The 21728-nt window shown below is 39.7% G+C and overlaps 1 protein-coding gene across 3 annotated transcripts in view; it reads left to right on the plus strand.

Annotated features, from left to right (window-relative positions):
* The window catches only part of KLHL32 (kelch like family member 32), a 188287-nt gene that overhangs the window by 128163 nt on the left and 38396 nt on the right, over positions 1–21728 (plus strand). Inside the window, exon 6 of one of the 3 annotated variants that reach the window (XM_004422138.3) lies at positions 4708–4923. The exons of 1 other annotated variant lie outside the window; for it this stretch is intronic. In XM_004422138.3, coding sequence (XP_004422195.1) covers positions 4708–4923 — 216 coding nt within the window. Of the gene's footprint in view, positions 1–4707; positions 4924–21728 lie in introns of those variants that run through there. One more of the 3 variants, XM_087443908.1, reaches the window with a different exon arrangement.

The following is a 21728-nucleotide window of genomic DNA, read 5'->3' on the forward strand; positions in this document are numbered from 1 at the left end:
CCGACCCTTGCCAAGTGAACGTCTGCTGTTCTTTCAGCCATTAGCTCCATGTGGCCTCCCTGAGCAGCCTTTACTAACTTTCCACTTCAGGTCAAATCACCCATTATGGGCATTCATAGCCCTATATTCTGCCCTTTGTAGCCTTTTCTAGTTATTTTTAATATTTTTTGATTAATGGCTAGCTCTTCCAATAGACTATATAATCCACGAGGCTTGGGACTTGCCTGTTTTTCCTTGTTGTTGTATTGCCAATGCCCGGTGTGGTCCTGGCACATGGTATGAATGTGTAGAGCATTGAAATGGCTGAAGCCAAGCCAGGGTGGATGGGACTGTTATAGAGCAGGGTAAGAAGGTTGGCAGGGTCCAGGTTATGGAAGGCTATGCAGTGTTACTGAGTTTGGACCTTTTCCCATTACCAAATGGGAACCTATTAATGGATTTTAAACAGATGATCAGTATGATCAGATTCCTGTAAAAAGAGAGGATTGAGAGTTTGATACTGGAGGCAGAAATGGTAATTCAGGATTCTGTTGCAAGAAGTCTGGACAGGAAATGATAAGAAACAGAACAAGAAATGTTAAGGAGGAAGAACAAACAAGACTTGGTGACTTACTGGCTCTGAGGGAGGAATATGGGCCACCTTGGGGACCCTGACGTGGGTGACTGGATGTGGTTATTCTCTAAGAGAGAGGATATAGGAGAAGATGCAGGTTAGCAAAAAATAAGTTCACTGTAGACATGTTGACTTCAATATGGCTGTGGAGTATCAAGAGAAGGCATCCTCTCATAAGCAGTTGGAAAAATGAATTCGGAGCTTACGAGAGAGGTTTGGGCTAGAAATATAGATGTGGGAGGCCTTGTAATCAGTTTATAACTCAGTTGTATGGTTTTTACTTTGGCTATTCTCCTCCTCCCTGACTTAATGATGTAACTTATTTAAGACTCTGAAATCTAAGGGGACCACATTCTTCATTTTGACCTCCTTGCATCAGTGATGAATCAGGGTTTATGGATGCCCAACAACAATGCTCAAATATCCTTTATTGTTCCTTGCCCACCAAATCTGCTGTCTACTTTCCATGTGCCAAGCTGTGTGGTAAGTGCTTTTCATTCATTATCTCCATGGCAACTCTATAAGCTGAGTGAACTCTCCATTTTGTAAGTTGGGAATAACAGAGGTTCAATGATTGGCCCAAGGTCATGGCCAATGGTAAGTATTGGGACTGAATTGGAACCAGGTCTACCTGATTCTATGGCTCTTGCTCTTCTTCACCTACCTGGGTTGCCTCCAAGTGCCTATGGCTGCTGATGGTTTGTTCTGCCCCTGAATGCAGTTATTCTTTCTCTTTCTCTGATATATAAAAGACTTCTTTCAAAAAGTCTAGAAGTATATACACAAAAACATTAACAGTGATTATCTCTGCGTGGAGAAATATGGATGATTTTTATTTTCTTTTCTATACTTTGTATTTCCTGAATTTTATGAAATGAACATTTGTTACTTTTTATAACCAGAAACATAATGGTACTATTTCCATAACAGCAATGATTTTTTTTTTCTATGCACAGTATTATAGGTGGGCATTTAATGCAATTTAACCATTGCTTCCTCCCTGCCCCCCGCCATCACATTAATGGGAATCCTGGAAAGCAGCATTATTGGTGATTATTTTGCTTACACATGGTCTTAGCCAAAAGGACCAGAAGTGATGATTTTGCTTAAAGCTCACAGAGCCCGTCTGCCCCAGTAGGAGGAATGTATATTGTGCCATCAGTGAAGATGGTGTTTCTTTTTTCCCTCAACTCTCAACTTTATACAGTTTAATTACTTGAGGTGCTATGGATGCTTGGCAAGGGGAATGGAAACCTTTGACATGTATGGAAAGCACCAGAGATTTGGGGAAGTTATGTTTTTAAGTAGAAGAGAGGAGAAATGGGAAGGTGTAGGGTGGAGACTTTTAACTGATGTTTCTCTTGTACACGAATATGTGTCAGTTCCGTTCTCCTTTGCTGTTCAGTTAGCCATTGACACTTGTCCATTTAGCCTTCTCAGTTCTGCACTAATCTGCAATGCTTTGTTCGATTGGATTTGGGGGTTATATAAAATTATGCCCTTAGGAAACAAAAGCATTTCAGGACTGTGGAAGCAGGCATTAAATAATTACCTTCAAAAGAAACACAGCAGAAAAGAAGCACAATTTTTAAAAATCTCCCATTAAGTTAACTTAATTCTCTGGTTCTCCGTTTTTGAGTTGGCCTGCTTTTAAGTTGCAGGCTTTTAATCAGAAGAAACCCAATATCTGTATGAAAAGATATAAAGATGCTTAATAAAGAATATTTGATTGCTGCTACATAAATCAGTCCCAAATTCATAGTCATATACACGTTTTTGGCGGAACAAGTGGGAAAAACCATTGTTCCTGAGCTGTGCTCGTCTGCGTTTTACTTTGCAGAGCTTGATGGTTTCCACTTCTGCGCATGCTCATCTCTCTGTGCTGGGTGCTGCCTCAGGACCTTGAGCCATGCCTTGAGCATTCGCTTGTGGTACCTGAAAGGCACTGCCCCCTCCCCACCCCCACCCTATTGCGCTTCTAGGGGACTGCGGAGTAATTTATTGGGATGCCGAAATCTTATCCAGGGCCCTGAAGCAGTCAAACTTGCTTCATAGATGTACTGGCCAGAAATAACTTATTCGTCCCAAGGAGATGGTCCTAAAGGTACTATGGAAGCTGTTTGTGCAAGAGTTACACCTTCTTTCCTCCCAGAGTAGAATTTACCAATCCTAAAAAGTAAGATTTAGAGAACAAGTTTAAACGTGACTTGAAAAAATTGGTGCTGGAGTCAAAATCTTCAGTGTTCCTTTGATAAAAAATCTGCTCAAAGGGAAGCCAGGATATTTTGATTAAATGGCTGTGAGTGGACCCTTAGATATTTGAGTTGCAGTGGATTTTAGTGATCATCTGTAGTAAACTTCATTTTAAAATAAGCATTTATTCCTTTTTAGTTGTGTTGGCAAATAGAGCTATTAAGAGCCAGAATCTTATGGCTGATTCCTGAAGTCACCTAGCTTGACTTCTGTTAGGAATATAATTAAAGTGTCATCTACCACCAAAAGAAATACAATCTAAAGTGAAAAAAATTAATCAGGTAGCTGTGGTGATAATGCAGCTGTTACTCAGAGAGTTGTTTTTACAATTTCTTTATTATACATTTTATTATTTAGAACAGCCTCGTCCAATGGAAACATAATGGGGGCCACATATGTAATTTTAAATTTTCTAGTAGCTGCATTAAAAAAAGTAAAAAGAAACAGCTGAAATTAATTATAATGTATTTAACCCACTATATCCAGAATAATATTATTTCAACATGTAATCAATATGAAAATTATTAATGAGATATTTTACATTCTATTTCTCTTACTCCTTGCATTCAGTCATTTAACACAGCACTTCTCAAATCAGACTAGCCCCATTTCAAGTACTCAACAGCCACATGTGCCTAGTGGCTACCATGTTGGACAGTACAGATTTAGACCATATTCCTTTAAACTTTCAAATATTATAGAAATAAATACATTAAAATAGAATATAAGTATTTTAGAAAGAATTCTTAATACTCTTAGATAACTAGAAAAGGGGAAAAGTATGTTGAAAATTACTTAAATAGATCAATGAAGTGAAATAGCTATCTGATGGTATTCTGCATTCCTTAAATTATTGGAAAATATTGTTCACATATTAATAATTACAAGTTAAAAATGAGGGGAAACTAGGACACAGCCCACTCTCATTCTATTTGAAATAGGTAAGTTTTCTATCAACAAACCTGTGTGCCCATTCTGATTCTTGCAGAGTAACAAGTTGAAGGTTGCATAGGAGTCATGGCTGTCTGGGGGTGTTATTTTAGAGCCCTGGCTATGAGTTTGAGAACTTGTAGAGACAGGTAAAATCCCCCCAAAATGAAACATTGCTACAAAATCTCTTTAAAAAAGGAGTGAAAGATTGCCATAGATTGTCTGAAGTTTTGAAGCTAACGAAAAAAAAAAAGAACAATTATAAATCGTCCATCTCAGATGGATTCAATATAGAATTATTTGGGACAGGAATCTTTTCTGTGAGGTTTCTTCATTTCGTGAGACCTTAATTGTAAAAAATCTTGTTGTTTAAAATTTCATTAAGTCAGGATGGGTTATTTTTACTCAAAGGTGTACTTAATTTGAAGTTTTGGGGAAAGAATAGGGTCAGTCTGTCTTCATATGGTTTCATCTAATCATGACTCCCACTCTACCTGCCCTCACATTACCTTTAGCAGAAACAACTTAACCCCGGAGAGCTGTAAAATATGGTAAGGGTAGAAAAATTAGTGGTTTTCACTGGTAAAATGTTTCTTAAAAGTTTCAAAGTAACATTTCAGCCAGTGAAACCAGAAACCCCTTTCAAACCCTTTATTAAGCTGTCTTTAAGTATATGGGCTTTAAGAGAGGCAAAGTGAGGAAGAATGAGGAATTCTAGAGCAGCAGTTCTGTGCCCAGAGCCTTAAAATTGAAGGTTTTTGTGTTTTTTTACATTATCAATGGATTGCAGTCCCATTTCTCCCATGTCTGTCATGCAGACCTCAGTGAGTCAATCTGAATTTCTTGCCTGCTCTTTCTTGGATTGATTTCTAAGAGATCTTTTTCTCCATTTTTATTTTTTTGGCACCCAGGAATTAAATAGCTTTAATTACTTGGATCTGTACAGACTTGCTGACCTCTTTAACCTCACTTTGTTGGAGAAAGCAGTGATCGATTTCTTAGTGAAACATCTCTCTGAACTCCTGAAGAGTCGCCCAGAAGACGTTCTAACGCTTCCTTATTGTCTACTTCAGGAGGTCCTGAAGAGCGACCGCCTGACCTCCCTGAGTGAAGAGCAGATCTGGCAGGTAAGGGCGCTCTGCATGGGTCCTCTTATGGCGTGGAGAAGGCATGAAATGATTAAAAGTTAATGGATTGAGGAACAATGACAACTATTTTGTCTGGTTTGGCCCTCATCAGAGTCAAAGTCTTAGAAGTCATGCTCCCTTGATGGGCGAGAGTTTGGTGAACACCAGCCCTTGAGGCTCGGAGGCCTCAGCCCGTTCAGTTTAACTCAGAGAATCACAGGTGAGATTTCTCAGTCCCTCCCCGTGGCTTCCTGGAGCCTAAGGTGGTTACATCAGAAAGAGGGGTTTTTATTCCCCTGATAAAAATAGTTTCTCAAACTGAATATGAGAAGAATGGATTGTGAAGTGATGTTTATGTGCATTTAAGACCAATGGAATCAGAATAAATTCTGGGCTTTCCTGTAAACAATTCAGAAACATTTCTTTGTTGGAGCAGCTGGGACCTTAAATGAAAGGAAGTTCTTTTTGCACTGCAGTGGAAAAATCGCCCTCCTTAGTTCATTTTGCATTCATTGCTATTTTCCTAAGCCCTGCCTTTTCGCCTGACATAGCATCCTGTTCAAATATCCTTTGTCTAGGGGACAGAAGGATGTTTTGTGTTTTCAAGTTGATTATTCAATTTAAATCCATTTCCGCTCATCCCCAGTGACTATCCTTGAACAATCCACATGGTGTCTTTGGGAAACAGTCAGAGCCCGTCTTCCGCCCTTTGTCTTACCCTGTCTGTCTTACTCTTTGAAGCACTGGCTAGTCGTCTTGTTACTTCTGGGGCACCATACCTTCAAGATTTCATGATCATTTGAAAAATATTTATATGCAGAATACCAGGGAAAATATGAAGTCTTCTATTAGCTGAGGAGGCAGAGAGTACCTTGTATCTTATCAAATGACATTCAGAGAGTACTTTAATTCTGGCCAAAACAGAGATAGGTAGCTGTTAATTATCCAGCATCTGACACCACTGATTGATAATTTGCTTGATGCCTTTCTCCCTTATATCTTTCTTTGTCTTACTTTAATCAGCAACTTCCCTCTTCATTGTTGCTTCCATCAGTGAGGATAATAAAAGCTGCAGTGTACTGAGTGCCTCCCAGGACCCAGGCTCTTTGCAGACTTACTGACTTGTCATTGCAACAGGCCTGAAAGATGACTGTTAACACGCCATCATCCAGATGAGCAAAACTGAGGTTTCAGTGCCTTGCTTAGGGTTACAGAGCAAACCGAGCCTTCAAATCCAAGTCTGCTGATAGCTGACCTCATCTCTCCAGATTCCACACTGTCCTGACAAAGAAAATGGAAAGGATAAAAACGAGCCGTAAATTTTTTCTGCTTATTAGGTATTTCTGATAATGTTTTTTCAGGCAGAGGTCAAAGCTGTTGGTGAGGACAAGTTTTTGGTATGAATTTGAATTATCTCTGGTTCTCCCCTATAAACACACATCATCAGAATTACTCTGGTCAGTTCAAAGTGGGGACTAGCCAAATTTTTCTTCACTTCCCAAAGGGAAAAAGAAAGACTTGGAATGAATTTTGCATTTGATTATTTCTTACTGAGTTGAGATCTGAGCTGACCGTCCTGGTGGCTTTTCTATCTCTTTTTGTGGGACGGTTGAAGGCACTGCCAGAGCCCAACATGGTAATGTACAGATGTCTGAGTGTCCAAAAAATGTCATGCTGTCCACTTAAGAGTTATCATAATTGCCTCTCTAAAGGTTACTAATATTATAATGTAGAATTTTAAAAACTGCTTTCTGCTGCAGGCAATATTTTTTTATACCTGGTCTTCAAGAAAGAATTAAAAGACTCACATAAATATGATCAATTTAGGCATTCAGCAGGAAATAAGAAACTGTTTTGGCTTTATCTTAGTAAATAAGTAATTCCCTCATACTCAACCCAATAGAGAAAAATCAAATCAGCCCAGCTATATTGCCTCAAGTATAGTTAAGTTCATCATTTTTGCTGAGGTTATACTAGTAATACAATATACCATGGAAGAATCTAATATTCAGCCCAGGGTGAAGATTGGGTATGCCAGAGGATTAGTGTCAGGGTGCTTTATAGAAGTGAAACTTGATGGACAGGCTGGAGACAGATCTACAGAATCTCATTAAATTGCTGAATTGTTCATTACGGAACGTTCTCACTGTAATAAAGTGCTCATTGACTTTGACAAATCCCCATGCCATGTCTCAAAGAAGAACAGTGAAGCAGGGTGATGGGGAGGAGAAAGGAAATTGGCACCAAGTAGGACAGGTAATAGAAAAGCGGATGGAGGGGTAGTGCTGTTTGCTTAGTATGTGCAACTGGTAACTCATGTGAGAGCCCAGTAAACACATACACACACGTTTACGTATGTGGTTCTTCCACTACCTACTGATAAGGTAGCGACATTCCCTTTTTTTGGTGAAAGGTCTAATTTTCGTTATTCACCAGACTTCACACAGTCTGGCTCTGAAGAACGTGTCATAAGAACCTTCACATTATCTTCACGGAACAAACTCTTTTTTACTTTTTCCTGCTGTTCCGTATGTAGTCCCTTTCCTGCTAAAATGTGCTGCAGGCCGTAATAACCATTCTGTGGATCTGGAAACCTGTGAAATCTCCCAAGGTTATGCCTTATATCGGCTCTTGTTTTTTCCATCTGACCTTTTTAAACTTGAAGTCTCTCTTCTCACAGAGGGCTTCTTCATCCCCCTAGACAATTTTTCCCCCTTCCATGGTCTGAAACTACTTAACTTCACTTTATATTCACAGGTAATGTGGAGACTTGCCCCATATAAACACTTTAGTGTATAAGACATAGAATTCCCTCAAAAAAAAATTTTTTTTTAATTCAGTTCAATTCAGCTCAACAATTTGGTTTTATGTTTCAAGGCCAATGATTTCTCAGGTTTCAGATGAAAGACACCAAACTGGTTATTGGGCACAAAGAAAGAGGAGACTGAAAATGAGCAAATCAGCTGAAGAGGAAACATGGGGCATGAGGTCACTCGCATTCGTGACCGGGCAAATCTCCACCAGTTTTATCTTGCTTTCGGATTTTAGCTCTAATTTAGGACTTGGTTTCAGTAGGGCCCTGTTAAATTTCTTCTCTTAGATTCAGCATACAGTTTCAGACTACTGAGCCGGGTCCTGCTATAAAACTTAGAGTGAAGTAATGAAACAGTGAAACAATTCCATACCACTCCCGCATATTGGGTGTGTTTTCATTTTCATAGGAAGCGCTGGCTCACCTCGGTTTTCTTCTGAGGAAAGTGCATTCTCGGCCTTGTCTCCCTCAGGTTCTCTTTCACCAGAATTGGGGAGGAGATTCCTTTCCATGGGAGTACAGTTTATAGAAAAAGCCTGGATATGATGTAAATTCTTATATTTGCTAGCATGGGGAGAAGGTGTGGCTCTTCATCCACCAGTCTTTGTTGAGCACCTACTGAATGCGCAAAGCCATGCTGGAGTGTAAGGCACAGTGCAGTACAGGTTTGCTAACTCCATTGCCCTCTCCCAGGCCTCACCCCAGCTGGGAGGGATCCTTATGATTTTAAACCATTAATCCAGCTCTCTGGACTATCATTTCATCTCTGAAGTAGCAGAAATAAGAAGGATATTTTAAAATGGATAGTTTGTGGAAATAAAAATGAATATTTCTTGAGCACCTGTTATGTGCTAGGCACCGTGTTAGAAGCTGGATCCTGAGGTAAAAAGCTTGATTAAAATGTTCAATTATTGGGTTAGAGAGATCTGGATTAGTTTCATCCCTGAATGTGGAGAAGTTTTACTTTCATTAAATTATTAATTTGCTAACTGGTTCCTGCTTTTAGTGAAGAGGACTTATTATTTTATAAGGACAGGACTTATGTCAATGCTTTTCTTCCTTTATTAATGTTGGGTTGAGGTCACCTCCTTCTTGTATTTTGAGCCTAGCTTTGCCTGGACTTAGTGGATAATAAGACCAAATAATTCAGTGGTCACATCATTGATGTCAAACAAGATCAGACCTTAGCAGGGAGAGAGTCTCTTTTATCCTAGTCGTGTCCCATTTTAGTATGGCAAAGAGGGACGGTATCACCTGGTTGGGAGCTAGGGGTAATCCTGTTTACATTTGACTTTGGTTATACATCCCCAGAGGCAGAGCTGTGCCTGCAGTGTTTCCATTGAACACTGCCATGTTGTTCTCTTGCACTCTATAAATAATAAATAAAAACAATAATGTAGAGTTTTCATATTAAAATGTATTGAATGGATAATAAGACAGCCTCCTATTCCTACATAAGGCTGGATTTATTCTAGGAAAATTGGTATACAAAATGAGTTTGGCCTTTAAAAACTGCATTTTTCCTTGTATTTTTGTTGGAAATTTGCTTCCATAGGTCATACTGTTAATAACACATTCACTTTACATCGCTAGAGATGTAAGTCCCGTATTGTTGAGACTAGTCAACAACCTCAAACATAGTGGTTTTTGACGAGCCCTCCTGGGCTTTTTATCTACACCACAAAACCACCCACATTACGGTTCGATTTAATCATTTTCCTGAAAAGGAGTCCCAGAAGGTGAACCCAAACAAAAAGCTACTATCCCTTTATAGTTGGAAAATAGAGGACATTGGCAGTGTACTCAGCTTTCGTCTTTTATCTCTTAGATGGTAAATTGACACAAACGAACCTCTGGCCAGGGAGAAGCGAGGACTTCAAACAGTACTACACGTCAAACAATGCTGTCGTGATACTTCATATTTGAATGTCATATCGCAGTTTTGAGAATGCTGCTGCATTTATCATTGCTTTGCTCTCCTGTGGTACAAATGGGGAAACTGAGGTAACAAGGCTAGAATCAAACTCAGGTCTTCTAATTCTTAGGCTGTTTCCACTTCAATCTACAGCTTCTAAATTCATAATAGAAGTTCAAAAATACTTGGGACTGATGGACCCAGAGGTGCATCAAATTATTCCTGTGACTTTAAAAGAAATTAGAAAGGACCTGACCATACCTGTTCTCTGGTGTAGTGCCCGCAGATTGAAAGGATAGTGGGGAACTCGGCCTGCCTCCATGTCTGGGTCATGTTGCTAATTCTAACTCTGTGCTCTGTGACATGTGCTTCATTCGTTCTTTCATTCACTTCAAGTAGTTATTGAGTGCCTACTCTGCTCTATCGTGTCCTATTGAGTGCGACTGTTGCCTGCCTATGGTTTCTAGGCAGTCAATAGTGGAAAGATCCCATGTGGTCCTGCTTTCCTGGCTCTTATGACTCTGACGTGGAGCTTTCCTCTTGCTACTCTTTCCTACCATGCCTGATTCCCTCCCAGTGGGGACTGACCTGTGCCAAATAATTTAATGATTTCTTTCCTAATTTGGGGCATGTTGAAAAGATATGGGTAGGGCCGGCCCCGTGGCTTAGTGGTTAAGTGCGCACGCTCCACTACTGGCGGCCCAGGTTCGGATCCCGGGTGCGCACCGATGCACTGCTTCTCCGGCCATGCTGAGGCCGCGTCCCACATACAGCAACTAGAAGGATGTGCAACTATGACATACAACTATCTACTGGGGCTGCGGGGGGCGGGGGGAGGAAGGAGGAGGATTGGCAATAGATGTTAGCTCAGAGCTGGTCTTCCTCAGCAAAAAGAGGAGGATTAGCATGGATGTTAGCTCAGGGCTGATCTTCCTCACAAAAAAAAAAAAAAAGAAAAGATATGGGTAGATTGGAAAATGACATGCTTTTGTTTGGACATTTCACCAACACCCAGCGTCCCTCTGCCTTCTCTTCAGTGCTTTATTCAGTGTTTACTCTTGTTCATTGTATGTACTCTTTAAACAGCTTTGCAAACCTTTGCCAATCCGTGTGGTACAGTCCAAGCCTTAAAGAAATCAGACTGTGGGTGATCAGTTAATCAAAAGACTCCATGAGTAGTGTTCTCATTTTTAACACTTGGACCTTGGTAACTAGAAATGAAATAAAATACTGTAGCCTGAGAACTCTTATCCCCAAAAGAAATTGTAATTTTTCATCATATTCCCACCCTTCCTGAATTCAATTTCATATGTGCTTGTATCATTACTGTTTTTTTCAGATAGGCACTTTCTGGGGATCTTCATGATATCTCATTTTATTTTTTACTTACCATTCCTTAAACTCATTAAATGTGTACCATTTCTCAATTTTCTTCCTGAAACTTCTTGCAGTCCGTCCTAGCTGCATCGTCTTTCCTACAAATGTGATGAGCAGATCTCCATTTCCTTCTTATTCGATGTTAGTGAAGAGGATAAACAGTGGCTCCTTCGCATCCCAAATAGTGCTGTGCCCTAACGATGTTTTATCCTCTGAGGGCCTCCAGCTGGACACTGAGCAATGCTGCTATTTCAGGGTTTGATGCTTGAAGCTGCCAGAGTGTATATTTAGTCATTTGTCCTGATCTACGTGTGGCTGATTCCTCTGTGAGGACTCAGCCCCGAGGAGCTTGACTAGCGGTCTTGCTGTTGTTTGTCTGGGCTGTGCGCCTTTGCGAGACGCATGACGCATTCATTTCAGAGGGACTTTGCTCCCGCTAATCCCCAGCACCAGAGCTGTGCGTTGTCAAGTAGCTGTGAGGGGGAGTGATTATCAGAAATTACAGGAGACCTAACTTGTATTCGTGTGCTGCTGTTCTCATGAGTTAATAGTTTTTTTTTTCTTCTTTTTTTTAAAAAATGAGCACAACAGAACAACAAGGTGATTTATGAGATATGACATATTTATGTTCTCTGCTTCTAATTTTCATTGTGATTCACGTTGTTTCCAGACTGATATTTTTGTTGTTGCTGCTGTGAGAAGGAAAAAGATGACTGGAGAATATTACTTATGCATTGGTGGCCTGCAGTCATATTGCTGCTACCTGGGTTATCAGGGATTTAAAAAGAAAACCCAACTATAAGCTATATGTGAGGTAGAAACCCCGAGGCTAGGCACAGAACTTCATCAATAATAATTCTTTACGATTTTGGAGAGCTTTATACTTTTAAAGCATTTTTCCACACATAATTTCATTTGCGTCTCTCATCAGCCTTGTTAAGGTTGATAAAGCAACTAATACCCAAGTTTTAACAAGTAAGCAAACTGAAGCTCACAGAAGTTAAGAGATTGACCCACTTCACAGTATAGATTTCAATGCAGTCTTACTGTATTCTCTTGAAACACACCAAATCTTTAAGAAAACAGAACCTCAAAGTACCTGATACATCTTCTCATAAGTCAAAGAGATTATATTATTCTGTAATGAGTGAGCCATCAGATACATTTCCTAATAAATTACCAATTTTCATTTTCACCTGTCTTGTGGCTTGGTAGGAAGTTGCAAAATTGACTCCAGTAAAAATAGTACAAGAAAGTGTTGCTAAGGCTCTTTCTTTATCAGAGACTGGAAAATTGGAGCCCTGGATGGTTTGAGGGGGAATGGATAGAGAATTCTGGCAGAGGTAGGGAACCACCTTTCGTTCCTTCAAGGCACAAGGTGATGAAGTATAAAGCAGGAAGAGAAGGTCCATAAGGGAGGATCACTGTAAAATCTGATCAAGAGATTGAAATCAGTGTGAAGGAGAACCTGGAGCACCATTATTTTTGCTGCAGCTGTACAGACTGTGTGCTGGAAAGTCTGCAGGCTGTAATTAGAGATTGGGTGGAACTATGGAAATTATTAATCATTATATCTTTATTTTATACCCAATATATTGAAAATTTAGAAATTATGCAGTAGAATTTGAAGTTGGGTGATGGCCTAGATATGGGGTTTAAGAGAAAGGGAGAAAGAAATATTGATTTATTGAAATTGATAAATGTTAGCATCTTTCCGATAGAAATGAGCCTGTGGCTGTATCCTGCATCACCAGACTACTTCTGTGAAATCCTTATTAGGCAATTGAGTGCCCAGTGGCCATGGTGTTCATGCTGGCTGGCCGTGTCAGACTATAGAGATTTCCTGTTCTGGGCATTCTAAGGAAGAGGATCTAAACTTAGCCATGGAGTGGCCCAGAGGCTCTAGAATTATTTACATTCAAAAGAGATGTCTGGCGAAGCCTTGACATTAATTGTAGAATACTGACATTTTTACAAAGTGGTTCTCTCACACCTGCCTCCAGAACTTTTGCTACAAGTAAAAATAAAGAACACCACCTCAGTTTGACACATCTGCAGGAGGAAGGTGGCCATTCTAAGACAATAATCATGGACAGCATTCATAGATAAAGATAATTCTTAGACTTCTTTTGTGCCCAAGTACAGAGTACTGCATTCTCTGTGACCTTAGTCTGACCACCTCCATGTTACTTGGGGTGGCACATAGGAGGAATGTGAACAGATTTCAATATTCTGGTAGGCCAAACATAACGAGGAAGAAAAATCCTTAGGAAAAAAATCCTTGATGGGTTCCGAAGATAGATATCACAGAGTTTTGACATTGTTCCCCTTTGTCTCTAGGACGTATTACAAGTCAATTTAGGTAAGAAGCACAGATATTACTTATGCTTCAAAAACACAAGCTAAAAAGAGCCCTTCCAGCTGGAGGCTGAATGCACGTATCTTCTGTGTGTGTGTGTGTTCTTGTTGATGAGAAATGCCCACACGCTACCTCCTCTGCCCACACAAGGAAATCAGGTGTTCGAAGGAGTGATGGATGGTGCGCTAGAGTTTAAATGTTTTAGGAAGACCTATCTTATTAACACTTTAAAACAAGTGAGCATAATATCATTAATTTTGATTAATTCATTTGCTCTTAATATAGCTTTTAATTTGTAATTCTATGTGAATTACAATGTAATTTGGCATTAATTATACTAAATTGACTATAAGTCAGCCAGTCACAATGGGAAATTACTCACAGCTGAAAGTAAAACTAAACCTCTCCATCCAGAAAGGACGGCGCATAGTTAAGAGGCAAATACACTTTAGGCATCCCTGTCTTTGGCCGTGAGAATGACATTGAACCTGCTGAGGACTGCAAGTGATTTCTTATTCTGCCCACTGCTGGGACTGTATACTCTGGAGTGAAGCCCAGTATAAAGGGTAAATAATAAACTAAACAAAGGGGTTGATGTGTCAGGTTTGCCAGGTCCCCTGAAGAATCTTTCTGCTTTTCTCATCTTGTGTAAGATTTAGGCCCTGTGGAGGGGCCATGTAGTGCTTTAGAATGATTACTTCCACACCTCTTGGATTCTAGGGGTTAGAACAGCCCTTACCCAGGTCGGCCTGCTTTTCATCTTCATGCTCTATGAACCAGCTAGGAAATCCTGTTTGAACTCCCACGTGTTGTCAGTATCCCAGAGCCACTCCTTCTGGCAGAAGGAAGTTGTGCCTTAAAAAGCCAAGTAGCACTCTGGGAGAAGAACTGATCCCTCAGGAGATGGTGGAGCGGGTGTCATGGATAAAGCTTGCTGGAGGTGTCTGTGTGTGCACAAGAAGTGAAGTGACTGCTGAAGAATATGGGCCCTTGAGAAAGTGGCAGGAGAGCAAGGACGGGTTTGGAAAATATTGGTTTGAACCGTTTGCCAGGTATCTTCTTTTGAGAATTGTCTCCTAAAAAATAATCAAAATGAAAACATTGAGATGCTACAGAAAGTCGTATGACAAATGTAGCAGTATCCTGCTAGAAGTGTATTTACGTGTAGGTAGAACTATGGAAATTTTGTACATTGTGTGTACATTCATGGTGAGCAATTAACCCTTAAAATGAGGTCTAGCTCTGAGGGAACAAATTTTGCTAAATGTTGCATGGAAAGTTCCAGACTGTTTTTAATAACTCTTCTTTTTACTTTGCTAATTATATACCCCCAGCTCATCATTCCAACACACAACCAACAAATAAAATGGCCTCTGTTTTATGTAAAAATTTTGAGTAGAGAGGTTAAAAATAACTCTGAATCCTGAGCCAGTAGCCACCCTGTCCCTCTCTCTTCCACACATGTAGGTGGGGTTTACATCATACATACACTTGCAGGTAGACACGCACACACAGACACTCAGATTAGATGCATATTAATCTTTGCAGCTAAAAGACTTTCCTCTGTTATGCGGTACTACCTGAATCATAATACTCTCATGATTGGCTGGTTGATCTCAAGATTAAAGAAGAAAATAGAAGTTAGAGGCTTATTTTTGTGACTCCAAGTGTGTATTCCATTCATCATTAAGGATGTTAACGTCTATCGTTTGTTAACAATAGCTTAGCTGCTGTATGAATGCAACTTTACATTGCTTCAGTTTTCTCCAAGTCCCTTTTACGCCAAATTTAGCTTGGCCTATCACAAAATTTTTTATTTCTTTTCCCCAATTATTCTTTTAATAATCAACATTGGGATTGGTGAGTTCTGGTCTGTTTCCTTCCCTTATGGGTCCCAATGTAGCTTCATATTCTTAACCAAAAACAACCCCTATTTGATCCATGCCCTCTGATGGTTGAGCTCTTTTGAGCTCTTGATGTGTTCAAGAACAGAAAGGATTTGGGGCAGAGGAACTCGCACTGAAGTAAACAGAGCTGCGGGGTTGAGAGAAAACGTTTGCAGGGTATTTCTGCCCTCGGTTTTATCTTATCATTCAGAATGCCAGTGGAATAAATGGGTCTGTTAATCAAACAGCACTGAGAGGTTAGGTCATTGGAAGCCTTTTTAGTCATTTTGTGCTTTTGAAGAGTGAATTTGTTAGAATTATGCTGAATACCCACTTAAAGCCTCAGCTGATAACCCTACCTGTGTTTTATAACTCTGCACTGTCAGAACTCATAATAAGTCAAACATTCTTTCAGTGGTGCTCATAGGGAGGAAAAAAAAACCCCACAAATTTAAGAGTAATTTCAGATTGTAAATGAAAAGGAGAGGCACGACTGTTCATTTGCACCAATCATGCCTGCCTTTCATCTGCTCTGATTAGGCCTGGTGCGGTTTCATCAGATCCCTCCATCACCGAGCTGTCACTCCAGCCGTCTGTTGATTGAAAACAATCAAGGCTCTGATGGCACAATTATTCTGACCCTTTAACTAGAGGCTGCTGTGATAATGAAAGGTTGATTATGATAGTTTGTGCCTCTTTCAGTTTGCCAAGAAGGTTAATTTGGGCATCAGACGGATGTTTAATGGGCGCTTGCTGGCTACACTGAGGTAAATGAGAACGTGCAGTCTTGGATATTGCACGGATATAGTTTGGCTGTCAATCATTGTCATTTGGAGTTTGTGCCTCACACTCTGGAAATCACATTTTATTTTTTCCTTGGGATTTAATTTATTCTGTGCCCTGAGGAAGTTCTTTCACTTGGTGACCTTCACAGCAGCTTTCTCTGCCTTTTTTTTTTTCTTTTTTCAAATGGAGCTCAAAGGCACAACACATCTAGATGAGCATTTTTCTTTCATTTTCACTTAAAAATGGAAACTTTAAAAATCCATCCTTATCACTGTCTTCCAATAGAGCAAACGTTTCCATTCCAATTGTGCAGTGGGTAAGTATAAATGACACGGATACTTCGGCCAGTTTGCTAATGCAGCAGCCCCCACCGTTGTTCTGCAGTGTTTCTCACTAACCAGCAAATGTAGTAAATTCAAATGGGCACATAAATGGAATTGAAGGTTCCATTCTCCTTAAATTTCTCTCACAAGCGTGTCTCACAACAGTGTGTTGAATTCCTGTTTCCAAGTGCAGCATCTGACTCCTTTTCCCTCCTTCTTGGGAAGCCTGGAGGAGGAGTCGAGGCAAGGAGACAGATATTTGTCTGTGGAAGTACGAAGGTTATTAAAAGTTGCAACTTTCAATTTGTATATGTCCAGCACCTCATCTTGTTGCTATTTGAAGCATAGGGTAAAAAAAGATGCAGGCACCTAATAATGCTGGCCTTTATGATGGGTAGCTCATTACAATCTTCTTTTATGCATACCTTTTAAAAAGAAAAATAGCAGAAAAGAAAAAATAAAGGAAAAGCTTTCTTTCTGTCTCCAGGCTGTGCATAGTGGTCTCATAGGTTAGACACCTGAGAGCTAGAATCATTGTGCTGCTTTTCCATTTGTGTCGTCTTCATTTTCTTTTTCCCCCAATGAACATTCAGCAGCGTACTTCTACCTAGCCTTGCATATTTTTTCTCATGTTGTCAATTGTAAAACAATTAAGTCTATAGATATTAAAGTGACAGCAGCGTGATGATTATAATTTTAATTCGTGTTTTATTTTCACATTATTTCTTTAAAAAAAAAGCTATTTGTTTTTGAATGGTAAAGAGAGTCATTAAGTGATAATTCAGTCTTACCTGAACAAGCTCCAAAAATGAAGTAAGTCATTGAATCCAGCTACTGTTTTAATGTGGCCCTTATTTAAGCATGTTTATTTTAAAAGAAATGAGAATAGGATTGTGCATATATACATGGTCTCACCAGATCCTTCACCACACAGGACCGTGAATGATTATTTTTGTTTAGCTCTATGGATAGCGTGGATAAAAGAGCCCTCAGGGATGCTCAGTAAAATTATTGATTAGTTATGTCTAGTTTTGTTTAAGTAATAGGGTGTAAAAAGGTAATTGGGAGAGAAATGTGTCAGTCAAATCAATCAATAGTTTTTTGGTATTTAGAAAGTTGTGTGAGGTTAAATTTTAATATTAACTTGTATCTGTGGCAGAGAGTGATTTTATTCTATAGATTCACTATGTTTGCAACGTAATGGGACTCAAGCAAAGACTGTTTCTTCTTAAAGGAAGTATAGCTCATTATTTCTAATTGTTTTTGGTCTAACCTGACTGGGTTCCTACCTTCCTCCAGTCTACTGTACCCTTTATATCTAGCTATGGAAAAACTTAACGTCCAAAATAAAGGACTTTTCCTATGTCCTCTTAAGCCCTCCACCACACACCCACCACTGTGCGCTCACACTGACTCAGTTCATAGATACTGTATCCCCTAAGCAGTGACGACCCCCTCAGAAGGTCCCGCAGAGTATCACATACTTCATCTCCTGGCCTGCACTGGCATTTCTTCTGCTCCCAGGGCTGGACCTGGTCATTGGACCGAGTTTCTCTTTCCTCTTTAATCCTTCTATCACCACCTTCAAAGTTCCCCTTGCTCTTCAAACACAGTGTTCCTCCTAACCTTATAAAGATGTCTCAGATCTGATTTCTCCAGATTGCGGTCTCGTAATTCCCATTTTCTCTCATTCAGCAAACACTTACGGATTTCCTCCTGGGTCCAGGCACTGGGGCTGAAATATGACCTTTCTTTCAGTATAGCCTTTGGAATGACTACTGCCTTTTACTCATTGCTCCATCCATGCAGTCCCCTCTACCCTCATGAGTCTTCTGAGATTGTCAAGCCAGTGGTTCTCCTGCTCTGGGCCTCTCTTTTCTACATATCCATCTTCCTTACATGACTATGATAGATTGACTCTCTAAGCTGCTTCCCCCACCCAAAAAAATGTATAATAATTGTGCTGAAGAATATATCTTCTTTGAGAAAAATATTGCTTGTGTATCATACTCAAAGGTGCTGCAAGGTGGAAATAGATGATTCATTCTTATCCAGTTATTTATACTGTGATGAAATGCAGTTAGAGAATGCAGTGTGAAATATTGTATTTAAACATCAGTAGCCAGGCTGAAATTCACATAGTGAAGGTGGCCAGTCGCTGGCATTGCATTTATGTGTCTTCTCTGCACCTTGCCAACAGCGCAGGCCCTGGCTCCCCAGCCCCAGCCCACCAGCTCCATCCCCTTGGTAGTAGGGTCTGGTCCCTGACAATGTTCATTCGTGTGCTTCAGTTAGTGGGTTCCACGCTCTGATCACTGTACTCCGTAGCTCTAAATTAATGTTTAAAGTGACCTTTGAGGGCCAGCTCGTGGCTTAGCGGTTAAGTGCGTGCGCTCCACTGCTGGCAGCCCAGGTTCGGATCCCGGGCGCGCACCGACGCACCGCTTGTCTGGCCATGCTGAGGCCGTGTCCCACATACAGCAACTAGAAGGATGTGCAGCTATGACATACAACTATCTACTGGGGCTTTGGGGGAAAAAATAAATAAAGTCACCTTTGAGGATTCTTTTCTTTTTATTTGGAGGCTGCCAACGTTAAACCCTTAAACACAGCTTAGATACTGCCTGGACATCTAAATTCGTCATAGTACCACTTGTTTGAGGAATTTGACTATCTCTGTATCAGTGATCTGGGACAGCTGCTTGAGCCTGTGGGGTCCTTTTGGTCATTAAAGGTTTAATTTCAGGTGGGGAGTATGTAGTGCCAGTGAACCTGCTGTTGGTTCATTATTATTGAATGAGTTCATAAAGAAATATTCAAAGGCTTAGTGCTCTCAGGATGCTCCAGGGCATGTTTACAAATTAAATAGCTTTTTTTTTAACCATAAAATTTATAATGTACCGGTAATATTTAAAACACCCATGAGGGAAATGACAACATAAAATGATGGCTTTTTTGTATGTCTGAAAATCTGCCTACATAGACTGAAACTTCCAAATTTGCATGATTTTTCTTCCCCTAATTCCATATTCCATGAGTATGTTTAGGTACACGTTAAGACACAAGCTCAAGAGTAAACCTTGAGTTTTATGGTATTAATAGAGCTTGGAAGTCAATGGCAAATAAGAATGTGTATATGTGTACTGATTAGAATCTTCTTTCTCACCAAGTAAGTTCCTGGCGCATAGTGGACACTCAATAGGACGTTGAGGAATGGATGGATGAAAAAACTAAAAAGATTCCTGGTTGTGTCTTTTGCCCTGGAACAACAAAACAAGAAGAAAAGTAATCAACTCAGATGATCAATCAACATTTTAATTTTCTCAAGCTATTTAGCTTAGTTTATGTATATTTTTCCTTACCAGTGAGTTAACCGAGTTGAGATTTGAGGGAACTCATGGACGTGAATTCACGTATTTTTAATGAGAGACTCAAGCCAAGTAAAGGAAGTGAATGTACACTGAGTGTTATGCAGAGACAACTAGGTTTATGTCTATATCTCTCATTCATTTATTCATGCTTCTCTGACTTGGGATTTAACAAAGCCATAGACCTTAAATTACTGGGTTAGAATTACTGAGTTTATTTATTTGAAAAGGCTCATCATAAGAGCTAGTTCATAATCTGCAACAGATTATATGCCATGCTTTTATTATCACTTTACACCATGTGAAGTATTTAATACTGTGTAGGAAGTTTCTTATCAACTACAGCAATCTCAAAATGTTTGTCAATGTTGCACAATATTGTGTTATATAAGAATAGTCTGAATGTGCTGGCTTTATCATGAATTCAAAAGGATAATTGAATTGAGGATTAGCTCTGTCTCTTGGTGGCACATTGCCATTGTATTAATTCTCTGTATTGTCTAAATGTCATAGTTTACCAAGCACCTTCACATGTTATCTCATTCAGTCCTTTGTAGACCCCTATGACGTAACTAATATCGTCCTTGTTTTACAGATGATGAAACTGAGCCTCAGTATGTTGCTGTTTTTCATAAATGCTGAAATACATTCAGTTGCAGAAACAGGTCTTTTGATATCAAGTCCTGCCTCCTTTTCGTTGTGTCACATTCACCTCTATGGGCATGTACCAATTAGTGGTAGAAAAAAGCATCAGGATTTCCCTGGCCATTTCAGCTGACTTCACCCTGATAATGCATCCTCATTGCCTGCAGTAGCTGAGAAATAAAGTGAAATGGTGTGACCCATATAGGGTCACTCTAGTCCCTGTTGCCAATGGGATACAGCAGGGTTTTCTTCTATTGACCAAGTTGATTATCTTTCCTTTTCCAATGTTGTTCTAACAGTGTAATCTTAATATCTCACTGACCACATGCACAGTCCCTTTTACATCTAGAAGGACATCATGTATAGAAATATGCAGACACTAACGTTTTGCTTAGAAGTTGCATATCATCGGTCCAGCATCGAGTAATACTCTGATGCCATCAATGATTAGATGGATGAGTATTATCTTTTGGCTGAGAGACAGTTATTAGACCATTGGACGGCAAGTATAGGAAATTATTTCTAATTGTTCCTGTATTTTGCTCAAGTATTTGGAGACCAAGAAGGGGTTCCATTTTCCCTGCAGCATCATTGGCATAGGTGATGTTGGTTGTCTTTATTGTCCTGTAGGACATTCTTCCCATCTAAAAAGCTTTGTATATACTAGATATAGGGATAGTATATTTAAAGACAGTCCTGAGGTAAAAATTCATGTGAATAGTTTACTAAATATTTGCATTTCTATGTAAAATCTCATTCTGGGATTCTAAATAAATAGTGCCTTAAAGCAGTTGCCTTACAAATTTGAAATGCCTGTTTTTTTGGCTGAGATTATTTTATTTTTACAAGATATGGTATCTATTAAGTGGGATAATATGATCTGAGCCAAGTTGTTCTCAAGGAGAAAAAGACTATGATGTAACCCGATTCTCTGCATGTGGGCCTGTGTGCACCTGCACTGTCACGTGCACAAACACATGCTTATATTTCTGGTGAGTACCAAATTATAGGCAAAACATATCATTTTGTTTTTCTGAGAAGAGATTTATAAAAACTATCTGTGCTATAGAAATCTGTGGTTTGGATACTAGACACCATGATTAATTTTGGTTGCCACTCCCACATATCGGAATTTTGGAGGATTCTACTTTAAAATGTTACTTTTTGGTGGATCCATAGGTGACATATATACTAGAGGTAAAAGAGACTCTCTCATCAAGTCACTCATTTTATAGATGAGAAGCTAAATGACTGGTCCAATGTCAGCTGTGTAGTGATGCTGCTCTTTGTATTGACTTTTCCAAGATCTGCTCAAATGGGTGGCTAGTTCTCGC

The sequence above is a fragment of the Ceratotherium simum genome, chromosome 19 (assembly GCF_057802395.1).
Source record: "Ceratotherium simum simum isolate JZ-2026a chromosome 19, ASM5780239v1, whole genome shotgun sequence".
NCBI classification, from domain to species: Eukaryota; Metazoa; Chordata; class Mammalia; order Perissodactyla; family Rhinocerotidae; genus Ceratotherium; species Ceratotherium simum.